The sequence below is a fragment of the Pyxicephalus adspersus genome, chromosome 3 (genome assembly GCF_032062135.1).
Source record: "Pyxicephalus adspersus chromosome 3, UCB_Pads_2.0, whole genome shotgun sequence".
NCBI classification, from domain to species: domain Eukaryota; kingdom Metazoa; phylum Chordata; class Amphibia; order Anura; family Pyxicephalidae; genus Pyxicephalus; species Pyxicephalus adspersus.
Window position 1 is genome coordinate 72,335,500 of NC_092860.1, and position 19,868 is coordinate 72,355,367.

Here is a 19,868-nt window from a genome sequence, read left to right on the forward strand (position 1 = left end):
TTTATCTGCTGTAAAATTTGTGAAAGGCCCTTAATCCAATATTGTTTTAACAGAGAACTGTAGTATTTCACTTAGACCCAATCAGTTTTTATAGTGTATTACTGCAATCCATATCATTAAAAATACATAGTTCACAAATATACCATAAAGTTTGTGTAATGCATTTGTTTTTCTTCCAAAACTACTTGATCAATTAACACTAAAAATGTATATACCGTATTTTTCGCCGTATAAGACGGAATATAAGACGCACCCAATTTTAAAGAAGGAAAATCTAGAAAAAAAGATTCTGAAAGATTATTCCCCTTCTGATCACTCATGTGCCATTCATACCGGTATTCCCCTTCTGATCACTCTGTGCTTTTTTTCCACTGTACGGCAGTTAGGACAGGGAACAGCAGGTGGCGCTGTGCCGGCTTCTTTCGCTCTGCTTTACAGACAGGAGAAGACACGATGCTGGCAGAGGAGAAGAGACAGACGCTGCATGCAGCCAGAGACAAACACAGGATTGGGTATCAGGTGAGTATATTATTTTAATTATTTTATAACACATTTGTCGTATAGGACGCACTAACTCTCCTTTGTTTCTGGCAGAAAGTCCTTACAAGTGATGGGATGATTTATGAAAAGGTGAAGGTGTTGACCGTTGTGGATTCAACTTTTACTGTAGCACATGGAAAAAACAAGTGTTAACCCCTGAGTGGTCACAAAGTAATCTGCCTACAACCAAGCACCTTGAATTTTAGGAAACTTTTTTAGGATCTTACATTTTATTTTATGCAAGCTTTGATGGCTCTAGTCTTAGAAAGTTTCAACCTCTCAGGTTCCCATAGACTAAACGTATTAACCAGAGGATATTTGACTATACTAGTCTGCAACATTTATAATAAACAAAGTCTTAAATTCATGAAAGTTAAAATGACTGAGTTAGCAAGCTATGTAAACCTCAGTCCTAAGATTTTTTTTATCTTCCTTTATTACACCAAAGCATATTCCATTTCTTATCACATTTCCATAACCAGGAATTACTATACTAACACCAACATGCCATGTAAAATATTTCAACTAAAAAAAGTCATGTATCTCTTGAAACTATACAAAAGACAAATACGTTGAGATGCATAATATGAATAAATTTAAGCATTACAGAAATGAAAAGCGTTATCACATTCCATACTAATAAAACCATACCAAAAAGCCTAAAAGCTATCATAAACAATCACATTATATAGCCAGTTTTGTAGAAAGGCTGGATGGTAATTTTACAAACAATAAACAAGCACCATAGAAATTGGCAGGCTTGTTCTTTCAATTGCTAGGAGACAGAATTCTAGATCTTACACAATTACATATCACCAGCATTTTCTTTCTTTTGCAGCATGTCCATTTTGCAATATGTACCATACACATAGAACCTTTGTTGGGTTACAGCTTTGAAGACTGGTGTTTTTTCTTGGTATTTTGTTTTTACCTTTTAGGAATGTTTGTACCATTGTAAACATGTGGGAAAATGATGAGGAACCGCTTATATCAGACTGGTATTTATCAACCACACTGTTAAATGCTACACCCTATCCATTTTAAATTGATAGGGGTTCTGAAGCATTTAAATGCTTTTTTATTAGGTGTTTTTAAGTGCATTTTTTTTAGTGGTTCTTGCGGTAGAGTATCCTACGATGCTGCAAGAAGCATCCCAGAAACCACACCATAATCAAAGATCTGTATTGAAAAAAAAACATTTATTTAAGTGATAACCAGGGCTTTGGGGAGGTTGAGGGCTGGGTAAACTATGGCGGTTTTGTTGTCATGTATGAACCTGGCCTACATGAAATGTTCTTACAAAATGTCAGATTTTTAATAAAATAACCTCATTAGAGAACCCAACACATTCTCAGCTCCTACTACTTCAACAATTTTTTGGGGGGATGGACATCAATAAAATCCTTTCAAGTATAATACACCTCTATTGTGTATTGCAAGGTAGTGCAGATTTACAGTAGACAGATGTCTAAGTAATAGAGGCAGGGATACATTGTATGGAGTTGGCCACATCTAATACTGGTATTATATACTCACTGGAGTGTGGCGTTGAACAGATAATTAACTAGATGGATTTTATGTTTTAACCAGCTTTAGTGTTTTAGTACCCACTAAAATATAAGTCTTGAAATATTCTGACCTTTATCATACAATCCCACGATCACCACCTATCAAGTATATAACTAAAAGTTGTATCATACATGTAAGTAGGATTGTAAAAAGTTAAAAAATTTTTATATATAGTTTTGATTTTTGCATTCTGTAAACTCTCCAACCCCAACAATTGTTTAGTTTACTGTGCTTCACAATTATACTTTTATGGTTTTATGTGATTAACTAGTTTGTGATTAGCTTATGTATCAAAAACATCTGGGATATCAGTTTAGGTCAAGTATACCAGGTTTTCACTCCATTGCTACTTTTAGGAAAGTACCTTACTAATAGATAAGTTTATGCCAGGCAAAAAAACAAAAAAAACATCTAGTTTAATAAGATTGATTAGTAAACCACTTACAAAATGTAATAAAATCTTTTGGGGCTCCCAAAGCAGCTAGTATCCACATTACACTGAACTCCAATGACTGCAATTCCTTTAGTCTTTTAGAAAGAAATGAACAGTTATATCTATATCTCAAGTAAAGTTATGGCATACACAACTTCTGTCCCCTAGAAACCTTGTTATTAACATTGAATGTTGTTCATATTACTCTGTGCAATGCCATCGGGAACATGAAGATCTTCAAGTACAATTATGGTTTTTATTAGTACCTTGATATAAGTATCATTTCTTTAGTGAAATTTCCACAGATAATGTTCCCTTTTAGAACACTTTAAGTATGGGAGTTGTATTTGTGATGATGGCGAGTGCGTGGCAAAATGTAAGGTTTGTCAAGAACCTCAAATTCTTTGTCACATTAGTGTATCCCGTGGCATTTTCAAAATATTGATGAAGGTAGTCACCCAAGGTGTCCATTGAAACTAGGAATTACAGAGAAAAATCCAGTTCACATATGAAGGATGGGAATGTCAGGCATGACAGCATTTGTGCATTTCACATGCATGTTTCACTACTAGGGTGTTTCTGAATGTCATTCCCTGTGCAGATCAGATGATAGGACTTCTCACTTTCTTCTAGAACAGAGTTTCCCAGTTCAGCATCTTGTTTTTGCAGCTCATGTCTAGAAAGGTGTTCAACAATACCAGCTCCTAAAGAATCCCCTAGAACATTAGTGGTTGTGCGGAGACGATCCCTAGAAAACAGCAGAAACAAAGTTTATGGAAGCACAATATACATACCGAATCAAATTGCTGTTACTTTTTTCTGTTAGCTGATTTTATGTTTACCACCAACTAGTCCCAGTTTGAATTTTCCTCTTTTGAAATCTGTTTTGTGTTTCTGTCTGGTTTATTCATAGGGGTTTAAATAAGGAAGAACAACTGAACTCATGTGAGCATTATTTTACATACATTTTATAAAACCAAAATCTCAGAACTTATTTAACTTGGTTGTCCATGACAGACCAGAACTTTCCCGACTACCTATTTGAACAGGAAAGTGTGCGCTCAGGAGCCCCTTTTCTGCCTTTTCTGAATATAACAGAAGCGAATACTTTGTCTTTTCTATGCTTTTTTTATGCACACAATAAATCCTATCAATGGTCAAAGTAAGTTGTTACCTTTGTGCCAACACATACATTATATGATTTATGTATGATAATTTTAGATATTGTGCAACTACTTTGTTGAGTAAAAGAATTTGTATTTTTATTACTTTTAGTCATCACCTCATACAATTGATACCTCCTGATGAATTTAAAGAATGATTAATAGGATGTTAGGAAATTGTGGATTTTTTTTCCGGTTTAAAAATTGGACTGATTACCCTATGACAGGGGTCAGCAACCTTTACTATCAAAAGAGCCATTTTGCCTCCTCTTCCACTAAAGAAAAATAGTCTGGAGCCGCAAAACATAACACAGTTTATAAACTTTTAAAAGTTTTAATATTTTTTTAATTTTACCTGTTACAACAAGTGTGCATGTGTAGGCCTACTTTGAAATAAATTAAACACTGAACTATGCCCCTAGAAGCCTCCAGCTTCTAACGTATCATCCTGTTACATTAGCTGGAGGCTTCTAACGTAACAGGGTAGATTTTTTTGATGGGCAGAGTTCTTTATGTTCTGACAATGCCTTAGCGATGACATTTTAAGGGGTGTTAGCCACAGGTGTCCCTCATTTGCAGCTTTAATTTTGTTCACCTGTACCCCCCAATCTTGAGTAATTGGGGTTCAGGTGCTAGAAGCCTCCAGTAATGTGTAACAGGGTAGATTATTTTGATGGGCAGAGTTCTTTATTTTCTGACGATGCCTTAGCGATTCAATTGTAGCTGGTGTTAGCCATAAGTGTCCCCCACTTGCACCTCTATTTTGGTCACCTGTACCGCCTCCCCCCCGTTCCAGAGAAATTGGGGTTCAGATGCTAGATGCTTCCAGCAATGTGTAACAGGGTAGATTTTTTTGATAGGCAGAGTTTTTATGAATTTTTAGGAGGTGTTAGCCACAGGTGTCCCGTACTTGCACCTCAAATTTTTTTCACCTGTACCCCCGTTTCCAGATAAATTGGGGTTTAGGTGCTAGAAGCCTCCAACAATGTGTAACAGGGTAGGGTTTTTTTGATGGGTGGAGTTTTTAGGAGGTGTTAGCCACAGGTGTCCCCCACTTGCACCTCTAATTTTGTTCACCTGTACCCCCTTCCTGTTCCAGAGAAATTGGGGTTCAGGTGCCTCCAGCAATGTGTAACGGTAGATTTTTTTGATGGGCAGAGTTCTTTATGTTCTGATGATAGCCTAACAATTAAATTTTAGGGGGTGTTAGTCACAGGTGTCCCCCACTTGCACCTACATTTTTGGTTTTGTACATTTCCCCATTCCAGAGGAATTGGGGTTCAAAGGAGGGGGATGTCATTGTACACACCCATTTGTACACGCCCCGTGGTAGATTTATTTCACTGGTAGATTTTTTTCATTAAAACACCGGATAGGGAATCCCCCTCCTCCGCAGTGTCTTGGGAGGAAGGGGATCCCCCATCAGAGATCTCCCCGCGGCAGCCGAAGGGAGCCACAACAAGGAGGCTGAAGAGCCGCATGCGGCTCCGGAGCCGCAGGTTGCAGACCCCTGCCCTATGATATGAATCATTAATGGATATGGATATGGATCATTATAGGAATGTGACAATTTTAACGCAACTTAAAAATATTAAATATTGTTTTTATGATATGATCATTAGAACAATTTAGCACACTGTTGTTTTACATGATTTTTGAGCTCATCCAGACCTCTCGTTTATCTGCTGGTGGAAAGCAAAGGCTCTGACCGGCTTTAGAGATGTACAAGAGCAAGAACTTTGTGAACGTCTCAACAAGGAATGATGGCAGTTGCAATAAGGGGAGCAGATCGTTTATGCATTGCAGGCAAAAACAAAATTACTTTCCTGTTTCCTTTGCTTTCAATATTTTTAAGGCAGTCTAATAATCTATGATACTTGATTATTGCCCACCAAGTTTCATACCTGATTCAATCTAAAATAGCAAGATACTTTCTGATTTCTCAGTTTACCATTTCTGATAAATGTTTTGGTAAGACAACAAAGTCGCCTAAACAAAGTAGAAGTCACAAAGTGTTATCTCTGCTAGCTTTAGTGTTTCTGGTACCAAGCTAGTTAACAATTCCTTATAAAGTCACCCCGCTGATTAAACACTTACAGGAACCAGTCCACAGCGATAATGAGCGTTATATCCTCTGTGGGAAGTCCCACCGATGTCAACACTATAACCATGGTAACCAGGCCAGCCTGAGGGATACCCGCTGCTCCTATGCTGGCAGCAGTGGCTGTGATGCTGTGAGGGAAAAAAAATGACAGAACATCAGATATAAAGATAGATAATCATTTATAATGTTTTGTAGGAGAACAATGTCATCTGTCCAGTCTGATATAAAGGAAATTGACCAATCATTTTGGGAGATTTCTAGGTAGTCCAGGTACTATTTATGTATGAGACGCTTGCAGTTAGACTTCTAGATGAAGAATGCTATGACAAGTACATTGTGGTTTACTGCTCATCTCTGCCAATCACTGTATAGCTAAACCTGCGGCTGATTCCAGGATTACAAGAAATATGTAAACTATATGGAATTTATAAAACAAATTTTATATATACTAGAATATAAATATATAAACTATATCTAGAAATATGTTTTCTAAACCAAGCTCCTTTAACTAGAAATGGGGGCGAAGCATGCAAAAACAAATGCAAAGTTTGTTAAAAGTAGATGTGGTTAGTAAAAAATCAGAGATTGCAGAATGTCTAGTATAGAAAAATGGAAGCCTTGTCATAGATTGCAGGGTATCTAGTATAGAAGGAAGAAAACACAATATGAAGATCAGGGGGGTAGCATTAGGAACAGTACCATTAAGAGGAGGAATTGTTCTGTTATTTGCACAATGGTAGTTGCATAGTTGCACAGAGAAACTTTAATAGTAAGGGGGGAAATCATGAATTGGAGTCTGGAAGGGTAGGGGGGAAGGTTTACAGTATGAAGGGAATATGGAGGTAGTAATCAAAGATTTTCAGATGGTCATTTGCTTCTTCCTGAAGTGGGGGGAAGTGAAGTGATTGTACCAGTTTGGAAAAGGCACAATGGTGATAGACATACAGTTACAAGCTCACTAAAACACTGACAATAATCCATAGATGGCATCAAAAGTTGTTCCTAATTAAAACTGCTTGGCTGCTACACTGACTCACTGACATCACACTGCTCGATCAGTGCAACAGGGGTAGGGGAGTAATTAATAGGAAGTTGATTAGGAGCACAAATGATTTCATCCAAAATTTACCCAATTTATATTTCTAAATTTTACACATTGGATTCAATTAAAAAATGTGTGAGATGTGAGATTCATCAGTGAGAAAAATGTGTAAATGTTAAGTAAAAGTTGTTTGAATCCTGAAATAATCATTTATTCATAGACCATATTTTATTTAACAACATGTTATTGTTTATTTCCTAAGAATGCCTACTATGTTGTTACATTGTATTTTATAATATAGCTGTTTCTGTGATGCAGAAAAAGTCCTGGCTGTCATTTTGGATTTGTCCACAATAGTATTTAGGGGCAGAGGCATTAGTATTAGGGGGCACTTATCTCCAGCACCCGGAGACCCCATGTCTCCAGAATAATCAAACTTGATGTATAATATGGGGGACAGAAGTGGTAAACTACTGGTATCTGGTCTCCCTTCTTTTTCCCCTTGCTCATTATAAGCAATATCCTGGCCGTAACAGTGTTTAGGATAGGAACTACAAAGGACTGTTCTCTGTATGACAGCTAGACCCCTGTTATTGCTTGTTAATTTGACATTGGTTCACACTTTCTCTGCTGGCATTGTGGATTACTGAATAGCTTTTCAAACAAATATACCTAAACACATGAACAGTCTAAAGTGTGATCCGACCCCCAATAGGGTTCCATTAAAACGTCTGTTGAGGACTGCACAAACTTGGACTATATTAATGTGCATACTTTGGACTATTAGGAAAGGACAAAATGACACCTGGTGCTGGTTTATCTCAACGGAAAAGAAAATCTAATATAGTAAATCTTTCTGTCTGTACAGCCAAGGTTTATAAACTTTCACTGATCATAAACATCTAAATAATTATTTTGGGCAGCAGTAACTGCAAGCTTTAGAGTAAGATGTAACTGACCATTTTTGAATAACATTGCATGTGATTAACTGTGAAAAGGAAGCATTGCACAAATTAATATTACATTTCTTCAATACAGTTTGCTGGTTCCTCATTTTTATGTTGAGAAATATCACCAAGAAGCGAGACATAAATCATTTTAAAAATTCACAAGGTTGTATTTGATTTTTTCAGACATAGCTTAAGCTCTAAATACAGCTAATATGTATACTATATATTTTAGAAAAGGGCAGATAAAGAAAAAATCCCAATAATTACCTGATTGTGATTATTTGTCCAAAGTTTAGTTCATAATTGTTTACTTGTGCAATAAATATAGCAGCTAGTGCCTCATACAGGGCTGTACCATCCATATTAATCGTGGCTCCCACTGGCAGCACAAATCGTGTGACACGCTTGTCCACACCATTGTTCTCCTCCAAACATTTGAAAGTGATGGGCAAAGTAGCAGAGCTAATTTTGAAAAGGAAAAAAAATTCATTCAGACATTTTGACCACTGTTACAGTCATTTATTTATCATTTTACCATGAAACCATATTTTCAACCATATAAACCGATGTTAAGCTCTGCGCCCTGAAATTCCTTGGTCATACAACAGAACCGCTACTGCCCACTGAACTCTAAGTATTATCTGAACTCTCCTTTTTCTCTTTAATCACTAAAGGGTGGCCTGGTCAAGTAATTAGGTTCAAGGAAGGTTTCGCAGTGGGGCATTAGGCAGGTTTAGGTATGCAAATCGTCCAGCCACTTTTCCTTACGTAGGCAATTATTATAGAAGATATTTGGCTTTTCCACCTTTTCTTTTTTTACTTCCTTGATGATTGCTTTTTTAATTTGCATTTTCTATTTTTAGTTGAATTGGTTCATGTGTTTGTGTTGATTGTATTTTAATATAGTCTCTCTCATGTATTTTTTCTTCACATTAAACTAACAAATTATAAGAAAAAGCTAAGAACATCAGGGAGGCAATTTTGGGTAAACAAACATGATGGAGTTTATCAGATTATTTACCACCATATGGGTCTTTTTTATTTGCTGAAAGCTTGAGGTTGCATCTGCTGAAAAGCAAATCTATTCTGGCTTCTACCTTACAAAAAATCAGTGTTTATATCAATATTGATTTTGTTGTTGGGTATTGGTCACACAGTACATAAGTACTAATTATGGTTGCCAGTGCCACTGTTGCGAATATAAATAGAATATACATTTGTAAAACTGATTTTATTTGTTGAATGTGAATGTCCTATGGACATCTGCTTATTTTGCATAGCTTTTTTCTTAAGGTTTCTTACCTTGATGATGTCCCCAAGGCAGTGACAAGAGCCTGTAGAAGTCCAGCAATGAATGGCCATGGGTTCCTCCGAGTAACAATGAAGAACAATAATGGCAGTACAATCAAAGCATGTATAAGGAGTCCTATTATAACAGTTATGGTGTACATTCCCAGCTGTCCTCCCATAACCAGCAAGTCATCCATTTCTAGGATCTTTCCTGATATTAGGAACAATATACCAATTGGAGCATACCTAGAAAATATGTAAAATAAAATTATTTATTTGATAAAGCCGATAGTAAAGCTGCAATATTTAATGCAAAAGTGCAATTTATTTAATGGGTTTCTAGTATCTAGAGTGATATTATTCTTACCATATAATAATTGCCACCAGTCTCATGATGGCCTCGTTAAGGCAATCAAAGAACTCTTTGAGAGCCCTTCCTTTTTCCTTCATGTTTCCAATTACAAGTCCAAAACCAATGGAAAAGACCACTAGGCCCAAGGCATTTACCCCATTTGATGAGCCTGCCACAGGCACTACCTCTTCCAAGTCTATCATTTCCTGGAGTTTTTCCATGGCACGGGTCACATTGTCCACAATGCCACTGATGTTAATGGCTTCTGGGGTTGGCTCCATTACTGCTGTCATGTTCGGATCAGATGGAACAGGCACTTTATAAACCCGTGTGCTGTACTGTGTTTTGTACTAAAACAAGAAACACATATTTACAAACAATACTAAATACAAATTAGTCTTTATTGATTTAAACAGTCGGCTATTATTCAATATTTAGGGTGTATACCAATTAAAAGTGGGTTTTTGCTTGCAACAACAAAATGAAGTCCTCCGCCTCATGCTGCCACTTCCTTCCTGTATCAAAATCTCAAATTTCACCTGCAGCAATTTGTATGCTATTCATGCCAATTTAAAGTTATAGTCTATTGTATAAAAAAACATCTCATTTTTCAAATTTTTTATTTCTGCAGCGCAAAAACAACAACTGTCCTTCAGATAGCACACGAAGCTAAGAAAGGGAAATTTACTTTTTTAGGCTGTTTGGTAATCCCAGTAAATTTTCTTGGTGCATTAATGGCCCTATATCTTGGTAAATGATAAAGACAGTCTTATTTAACAAACACACACACTTTTCTTTCTGTACTGAACAGATGGCATAATTCAGGAAGTTAGGTCTCAGGCTCATGCCATTCTGTCAGTCCAGCACCAGAGCCTGTATCTGAAAAGACAAGGTCAGCATGTCAAGAGATGCACACTTGCTACCACTGACCTGACTTAGAGAGGCCTCTTCTAACACCCACTGCTGCTGTCACAGTGGCCCCATTTCAACCATCTTAACGCAGGCTATCATAATATCTCCCAGCAACCTCCACTCCTTGAACACAGCACCACAGTGCCAACTATCGTACTATTTGGTATCAGTACTTCCAGGGTCCCTGCTACAGGTTTTTCCCCTGCACAGTAATTATTTTTCTGGTCACTTTTACATGGTAATATTGTGGTTTGTAAAGGTATTTGGTGCACACAAAGTGGATTTATGTTATCTGTGGCATATATTTGTCTGAAAGGTTTGGTGCCTGTTCAATTTGTGAGTTAAGACATAAATTGCTAACTTTACAAGACAATCATAAAACAATATGTTCAGGTACCTGCTGCTGCAGGGCAGAAACCAGCTTGCATCCCTTCAACATTGCCACAGACTGACATTGAACATTATTAAGCTGTGTAATATGTTGGCGCTATATAAATACTGTTTGTTAATAAATACGAATATTAATATTGTGGTTTTTTTAAGACAAATCCATGATTTCAGACGCTGGATTCAGCTTCTAAAAACACTTACTTTTGAAACCATTTGTTCAAATAAAGAAATGTTTATGTAAAATTGTGTGCATTGTTTAACACCCATAAGCATTGTCATTTTTTGATTTGATTAATGATAGATTACTTTGCCAATAAAAAGAGCAGAAACTACATCTAACAGGCTGTGGCCTGATGAAGGTGGAGGATGTTCATAAAGAAGTCGAAAGCAATGGTCCACATTTAATGAAAAAAAAAATCATACGCATACAGAAATCACTGCCTCCATATTACTTTTGTTTACTGCATCAAAACCCTGCTTGGTCAATTGTAATATTTTAATGTAGAAGGCATAGTAAAAGTATATTTAATTAAAAAGACCAAATGCAGGATCAAAAGCAAAAATCTTTCTTTCCTAAACATTTGATTGTGTATAGATATCAGCCTTAATTTGCATTTTGTGATTACATAAAGTGAAAGTGTAATATCTAAGCAGGAGGCACATAATTTCAATTTTCTAGCTGGTTGTAACTGGAATACTTGCAAAGTAACATCTCTGAATGTGAAAATTGCAATTACTACATAGTGTAGATGAAGAACAGGCAGAAAGCTTGGCTATGGTGTTAAAAGAACATAGGACATACAGACTGGTTTCTGCCTCTTTGATAACCTTTCCTGCTTTGTGTCCATTGAGGATAGATGAAAGATCATCAGAGAAGGCTGGAGGATAGAGATGTCCTGGGATCACCATATGGTTTGAGGTACAGTGCCCTGAAGAGACCAGAAGCATTAGAACCTTCTTCTGAATATGTTTATGAATTGAACACATTCAGTAGAATATTATAAAGTAAAACACAAATGTTAAGTAACAGAAAAAACAAGGTTACTAAATATACTTAACTAAACTATACTTAAATATTCTCTAATTAAAGTAAACCTGTCATGCAACCGTAAAAAAAAATCTGTAATTCCTTGTAAATAAAAGCGATCATCAGATGTTTCAAGAGAAACTCTTTCCCTGCATGTCTGTATAAAAAAGCCACACACATCAAAAGCTATTACACTAAACTGCCTATGACAATTAACAATGGAGGCTGTAGTGGAGACATTGGCCAAATAAATTAGGGTATTTACACACGAGAATGAATTTAAAGGTATTACATTTCCTTACAAGAACATCTAAAAAACATAATTTTAGAAAATTTTAATTTTAGTTACAGTTGTGGAAACGTATCAAATCCTTAATTATGTTCTGCTTTAATGTAGGGCTCTTAAAATGTGGTCTTGCCTTCATCTAAATGATTATAATAAAAAAAACAAAAAACAAAAGACATGTAAAATGTACCAAAACAATGCCTACAATAGTATACAATTTAGCTATATGTCTTTACCGAACATATTGTTCAGGTGCGAATTTAGGATTTGCCAATATCTGCCCTTGCTGTCATTTTCTGCAAGCTGGCAGTGGGTAGAACTATTGGGCCCCTACCCAATAGACTTGATTGCAAAATACTGTATATCCTAGGTTTAGTTGTTGCTGTTTTTTTTTAACTTTGTTTTGGCTTATTACTATTTGGATTCCAATTATCTTTTGAATTTTAGATCAAACAACTAACTGTGGAATTATTGGATTCAATACTATAATAAACCAATTTTCTCATTGATTGCAATACAGCCAGGCCCTAAAAATGTTTTCAGTTTTACAGGTCCTATGATAAATTTTCACAGATTGCCAGCTCCTGGAGAGACACATATGTCTCTTTCCAGCCATTTCAAGGTGCATTTTTAAAAAAGTGCCAGTAATAAAGGCCTATAAGCTGCTCTTGAATGATAATTACTACACAAAAGTCAGTTCAGGCAGATGAGACAACGAAAGCTCAAGGGTATCATCAAAATTTAAAAACCATAAGTTGACATATTTTTTGGGCCAATTACACAGATACCACTTCCTAACAACAGATATTAGTGGCCATTGTTCACTGTAAATAAATGGTGTAGGTTGTGGAACCCCATAATTTATCACTACAATGGTGGTTTATTCTGAATGAGCATGGCAGTGGAGGATAGAAGACTGTCCCTGTAAACTTTTCTGTTTAAACCAATTATATAAGGAACCATTTTACCAAAGCCTTTGTCTTTGTGTGTTGTGGATAATAATGCAGGGAATTTGTAAGGGTTTCTTTGAATGACAGGAATATATATAAAATATACATACAAGCATGTATATCACTTTCAAGGTGTATTAAAACATACTGGAAGATGCAAGCAACACAATATGTGTGAGCCATATGTAGGGACTAAGTTTACATTATGGTTAAATGGTATGTGTGCATTTTGACAGATGGCAATTGCATGAATTTTTTAAGATTATTTTATAGAGCATTTAGTGTTTTGTACATTTTTCCTGTGTTTTTGACAGGCATGTATGTAAAAAAAAAGAAGAGATAATTTCTGTGCAAGCTGCAAATTTATGAATTCAAAGGCATTTAAAATGTTCTTCCATTTATTCTCTATGAATATTGTGGGTATATTACAGAAAGCAAGATTATTTTTTTAACATGTATACAAAAATGCATGGATACTTAGGCTTTATGTTACAGGAGCTGACTTTTGCTTATGCGTGAACCTTTTTTTAGCATGTTTTAGCATGTTCCAAAAGTGACCATGTTTTAGAGCTGTGCAATGTACATTTCAATTAAAAAAAGTCAAATAATTTCTTACTTTGTTCAAAGAATTAAAACAGGCTAGAGATTTTCTAATTCTACATAACGTAATGGTATGTGCCAACAAAACCAAGAGATTCCATTGTCATATTATACTATGCCCAAGCAGTGTAATCTCACATACAACATGTAGTGTAGTTCGTATAAAATTCCAATGTATGCTCCAGAATAGAATAATTCACAAAGGCTCAGAAACAACAAGAAAGGCAGGGATTATATTTATTATATTTTTTTTGTTTTTTTTTTAGTTCTTGGGTTCTTTTCTAAAATTGAAGCAGCAGCCTGTGCCTGTAAAAATAATCAACTGGTAGCCTTGTAGCAGGCTTGTTTCCTCTCCGCTCAGGGAAGAAATGTAACATTTTCAGGATTCTATCCGAAATTCAAGTTTTAAGGGAAAGATGACCAATTATTACTGGAGAATAAAAATCTAGATGTGCACATCTTGGAGGCACCAAAGTCCAGATTAATAAGGTCACTGGTAAATTCAAATATTTTTGTTAAGTTTTTAGATTCTTTTGAGCCCTAATGCACCTTCTTTAATTGTAAGGTTTTGCTTATCGGGACATAATAAAAAAATCTGGTGCTTAGCAAGTTATAAAATTAAGTAAATACAACATTAGGTGAACAACACCTGACATATAATGCAAAAGAAGAGCATATACATCCTCACAACTTCCATAGAAATTAAAAGTGTAAGTAGCAGCCAGGTGCTGCTAATCAAATGGGCTTTAATTAATTGATTAATTGATCATCAGCAAGTGTGCCATTCTCTATAAAAGCAGACGTGTGACAGTTTGCTGAAACAGAGCATTCAGATGTGTGTTAAACATAATGTCAATAAGAAAAAGACATCAGCAATGATCTGAGAGAGTAGTTGTTGCTGCACTTCAGTCTGGGAAAGGGTATAGAGCCAATTCCAAACAATTTGAAGTCCGTTATTCTACAATGAGAAATATTATTCAGATGGAAAAGGTGGAAAATATTCAAGACAGTGGCCAATCTGTTAGCATAATAAATGTTAAGGTTAGTGACAGTACAGTTAGATAATGACTGAACAAGAATGATGTTTTTAGAAGGGTTTCCAGCAGAAAACCCCTTTCTTTGCAAGACCTTGGCAAATTGCAGTCATTGGGCCTGTTTTATTAAAGATCCCCAAGACTGGAGAGGATAGACTATCATGAGCAAACATGGGTGATCCAGCAAACCTGGATAAGACAGGACTGAAATTGGCTGCTATAAGCAAAATGATTTTTAGGAAATCTATTCTAGGTTTGCTAGATCTCCCAGGTTCTTTGATGATAGTCTATCTTTTCCAGTCTTGGAAAGCTTTATTAAATCAGGCCCATCGAGTCAACCATGAAATCCTCTATATACCAATATGGAGTGAAATGTGAGCCCATCTGTGTGACAACTAAAGCTTGGTCAAAATTCGGTCATGCAACAGGACAATGAGCCAAGCACATCAGCAAATCTACAACAGAATGTCCTAAAAATAAAAGATAAAAGGTGTTATAATGGTCCAATCAAATTCCAGACCTTAACTAATCAACATTTTGCGACAGAACCTTAAAAAGCATAAACAAATGCCAACAAACCTCAAATTTACTTAAGCAATGTTGTACAAATGGTTGGGCCAACATTCCTCCACAAGGACAGAGACGTCAAGTTGTCACAGTTCTACAACTAACAAGTTCCACAAGCTATTAAAGCATGGGTTAAACTTAAATTTATTTTTTAATTTTTTTTTTTTGGTTTCGTTCGGATATGCAAAACCTTAGAGTTAAAAGAATGACTGTAAATACTATAATATGTAGTATTTGAAATGGTCAACATATATCATAACAAAATACTGAACAGATAATTCCTAAACTGACTCTGAATATACAAAATAAAACACATAAAAACAGATGTAAAAGGGTTAATTGAAATATTTGCATACCAAGTAGATATTATATGTGGATGCGGGAAAACCATGACTGTATATTACATTTTCCTAAGTCACTGCCTGCACTAGTAAAAATAATAATAGTGAAAATCCAACTAAAAATTATCAATGGCAATATCAAAAAGGGGAACTGGGGTTTTTAAACTGTTGGGTGCATTGGAAGACATGGTTTGTATTCATATCGCTGTCCATAATTGGAAATCAACTATGACAGTAGAGACTGCAGAATAAAATTTCTAATATTTCTAGAACATCTACATATTACCATAAAAAATCCAGGTAATTTCAAAAGTTTCCACCTTTATTCTTGATGTTACTGGTGATAATAGAGTTCTAGCACCATAAAGCAGCTGCCTCTATGATGATTGTGCTGATGATTTTTATTATGTAGCCATCATGTTACGAAAGGTTCGATTGAGAACATATTTGGACTTTCAGCAGCCTATAGACACCATGACATTTCTGACAGCTTCTAAATGTATAGAAAATGATCAATCATTGAAGACCTCACTAACTTTCTTCTCCGGAGATCCCTCTGACTGCTCTTTGATTTTTTTTTGCTCCTATGTGAGACAGGGACATAACACCCATAACTAAAGTTCAAATTGAAAGGACAGCTTAATATGTGGGCTCAATTTAACACTGAGGCACAAGGGAAATGTGACCTGGTACTGGTCATGCTTTGACCTGTAGAGAAAGTATGCAATTTAAACTATAAATACATCCAGAACTAACTTTTGAAAGACAGCAATGTTTAGGCAAAGTTTTCTGAACTGTGTAAGTAAACTGTGTACCCAATACTGGGGAAGTGGTATTTGCTAGTGTCCCACAGACTTTCAGTTTTCTCCTGATCTAGATGTTTACTTCATGCGTTATCTAAATACCGAGTATACAAACCTGTAAACTGAACGGCAGTCTTTCTACTTCAGTTCCTACATGGAAAACAGAACTAAACTGCAGCTTGAAAACAAGCAGTCAAGGAAAGTATGTGACCAATACACTTACAACAATGCTAAAACTAGCTAAACACAAAACATATTGATAATTGTAAACATTTCTGTTAACTACTTTATCATAGGTCACAACTTTATTAAAATTATTGACTGTAAGGCTATTTTCAGATGTGCAGTAAACTGAACTTGTCTACTGCTTGCTCAACCACTCCCCAAACTCCTCTTTTAGCCTTATGAGAGGGGTTGGGAACCACACGTTTGTCCACAAGTTTGTAAGCAGTTGCTTTACGTTACGGTTGCAGTGGTTTGCAGCATGGTTCCTAAAAATGACATGTATTTTTTGCACAATAAAACTGCAGTTAGGTGGCTGAATACGGCTGGGTTGCAGTAGTTGCTAAAGGACTAGAAATGGCCTATAATTCCTTGAGGTGCACGTAACTGCAAACGGTCATCAAATGCTGCAGTTCACTTTTGAGCTGCCAACCACACACTTTAAGTCCAAAGGTGTGAAAGAGACCCAAGTCATTAAAAGTTTATGAAAAGTCAATGTGCATTGAAAAATAAAGCAAACACACCACAGGAGGCAATCCTGGACAAACAATAGCTGTAAGTTTTTAAGGCTGATGGCAGAAGCAGGTCTACCTGTAGAAATGTATACAGAAAATAATACAAAATGAAATGTGGACATTATTCAAACACTATTTAATTTAAACTTTCATCTTTTTTTAGGATTAGATAGGGAGGGAAAGGGTTATAATGTAAGGTCTAAACTGTAGCCTTTGTTTCTGTTGGCATGATTTGTTCAATAACTTTGGTTACAACACTTAGGAAATTTCTTCCGATATCTACTCATGTGACCCATGCCAGGACATTCATTTCCCATTAGTGCACTGGTAGTCATCACCACAGGTATGGAGACATTTCCCCAAAGGGAACTAACCAGGAGCAATAAAGACCTGACAGAGGCTTTTCCCACACCATCTTACTGAACACAATTAGAGAATATTTCATTTTGTCTTTGGAAACAATGCTAAATTTCATTGCAACTGGTCTACAGACACAACCTAAGGCAGATGTAAACCCTGCACCAAATAATGACATTGATATATATTTTCTAAATGTATAAATCAATGCAAATGTGCAACTAATATGTAAAATAACAGTCACTAAATACCTTTTCAGTGGTGATTACAAGACCGCTCTCTTCCTTTTCTTATTAGCAGAGCAAAGTCTGTAGGAGGAGACAAGCATCAGGGAAAGGTTTGGCACTTCCACTGATGATGGGATAATGATGGACAAGCGTTTTAGCTATTACAACAGCTGTACAGAAAGGCACTTTGTGCAGGGGCAAGTACAACCGTTTTCTATTTACAGAAAGGCCAAGAATGCTGACAAAGCTCTGCTGTGTTAGAGGCAGGTCAGTGAACGTTCTTGCAGCAGTAACCGTCAGAATCACCAGGTATTTATGCTCACATTATTAGAATACAATTAAAAGGCAGATGTGCACAAAATAGTAAACTGGCAAATAACGTAAACATTACGCTAACACCACAAAGCAACTGAGCCATATAAGATTTGCTTAACACATTTTGAACCCTTACCTGTTTAAAGCAGGCTTCTACCAGATTAGGAGGGAACATATTCCTTTAGGAAAAATAAAATATAGATGAGTTATAATATAGAACAAAATCTACTCTTTCAACAGTGTATTTAGTTTCTTATATAAACCTCGAAATGCAATCAAAGAATATAAATGGAATGCTTGTAACATATGGATGACTCTGCATATGAACATAACATTTGTTACAGCTTGAGGCAGTCATCACACTCACACTAAATAATTTAACAGGGAATCCTATATCTCTTTCTATAAACGTTTTCATCCATATTTTCTATTTAATCACCAAAACTGTAACAGCTGCTAATACAAAGCTGACATTTTTTGGAAATGCATCACTGGCTCCTAATATGAAGTGTTTTTAGTGTTACGGATCATGAACATTAGTATGTACATTATACAGCAATATGACTGAGGTACACTAAGATTGTGAGCCCATTTGAGGGATAGCTAGTGATATGCCTATGGACCTAAAGCGATGTGTAATATGTCAGCGCTATAACTACTATACTATAAATATAAATACTGTGCCCTGCACTCTACAATAAAGTAGGTTGTAAGAAATTTTCATTGACTGTAAATTGAACCAAAGTGCCTTCATGCAACCATCCTATATCACTTTACAGTATAAGTTTTGTATATTCAAATATATCTTTCCCTAACCTTGTAATCCTTGAGTAAACCTGCAAATTTTGTTCAGGTCTTGGGGAACTCCCTACTAAAACTAAAGAAGGTCAACAGAAAAATGCATCTTACAGTGGTGGTCAGTAGAAATAAAATATTCATATTACAAAAAGTTTAAAAAGAGCTATGATGTCATTCTACTGATGGCCAAGTTGCATTGGCCACGGAACTAACGTATGAGGTTGCCATCACATGGGAGGTCAATCAGCTAAAACTCAAGGAACCCCTAGCAAATTCCAAAGCAGCCTTTCTCAACCCATGAGGAGCCCTCAAAATAATTTTCAGTGATAATAAAGTAATAATTCAGTGGAAAAAACAATATTTGCATTAATTGCCAGTATGAAAAGATGCCCCCTATACAGTACTGGACACCTACAGATAACTAAAAGGTTCTTGGTTTATGCAGTAAGTGGTGTTGGCCCTAAAACTATGCAGATACCATCTTATACTGGATGTTAATCAGTCAATGCCACAATTCCAGGGACCCCCATACCTTGTAGAGGAAACTCTAGGGGTTCACAGAACCCTGGTTGGGAATGGCTGCTGTGGATTAACCTGAGGTTTTCATTAAAATCTGGCTGAAATGAACTTTTCTAATACATTGTTCCAAACAGATGTAGTTTTTACAGTGTTTTCTACCAGTGGATTCAGAATCTATTAAATGGTGTTTGCTAATATTATTGCATTCCCTTATAATAATGACAGTTCATGCTCCTATTGTAGGCATGGTCAGTAGTGAACAAGGTAATTTACAAAATATTTTTGATAAACATTTCTAGGTTTTTGCTAGGAGTCAAATCCTAGAAATTTAAGAAGTTATCACAGGACAGAATTTCAAAAGATAACAGTTAGAAAATTTTGTACATTCCTTGTCTGTCAGAATTTGTTTATCCAGGATTAATGGGCTTTACTTCCAAATATACAAAGTCTTTGTTATGTCATGTGTCAGTGTATATTTTTAACAACCTTATTGAAAGGAACTGTAAATTACATCACATAACTAATATTGTAAATGTATAGATTGGCTTTCTTGACCTTTTAT

The 19,868-nt window shown here is 35.9% G+C and overlaps 1 protein-coding gene across 5 annotated transcripts in view; it reads right to left on the minus strand.

The window, feature by feature from the left end:
- Nucleotides 1-515: 515 nt before the first annotated feature.
- The window catches only part of LOC140326520 (excitatory amino acid transporter 1-like), a 41,479-nt gene continuing 22,126 nt past the window's right edge, over nt 516-19,868 (minus strand). For 4 of the 5 annotated variants that reach the window (XM_072405186.1, XM_072405188.1, XM_072405189.1 and 1 more), the window contains 6 exons: nt 18,126-18,168; nt 9,459-9,793; nt 9,104-9,337; nt 8,069-8,263; nt 5,803-5,937; nt 516-3,290 (listed from right to left, as the gene is read on the minus strand). In XM_072405186.1, coding sequence (XP_072261287.1) covers nt 3,092-3,290; nt 5,803-5,937; nt 8,069-8,263; nt 9,104-9,337; nt 9,459-9,793; nt 18,126-18,168 — 1,141 coding nt within the window. In that variant the 3' untranslated portion in view covers nt 516-3,091. Of the gene's footprint in view, nt 3,291-5,802; nt 5,938-8,068; nt 8,264-9,103; nt 9,338-9,458; nt 9,794-11,547; nt 17,735-18,125; nt 18,169-19,868 lie in introns of those variants that run through there. The other variant, XM_072405190.1, reaches the window with a different exon arrangement.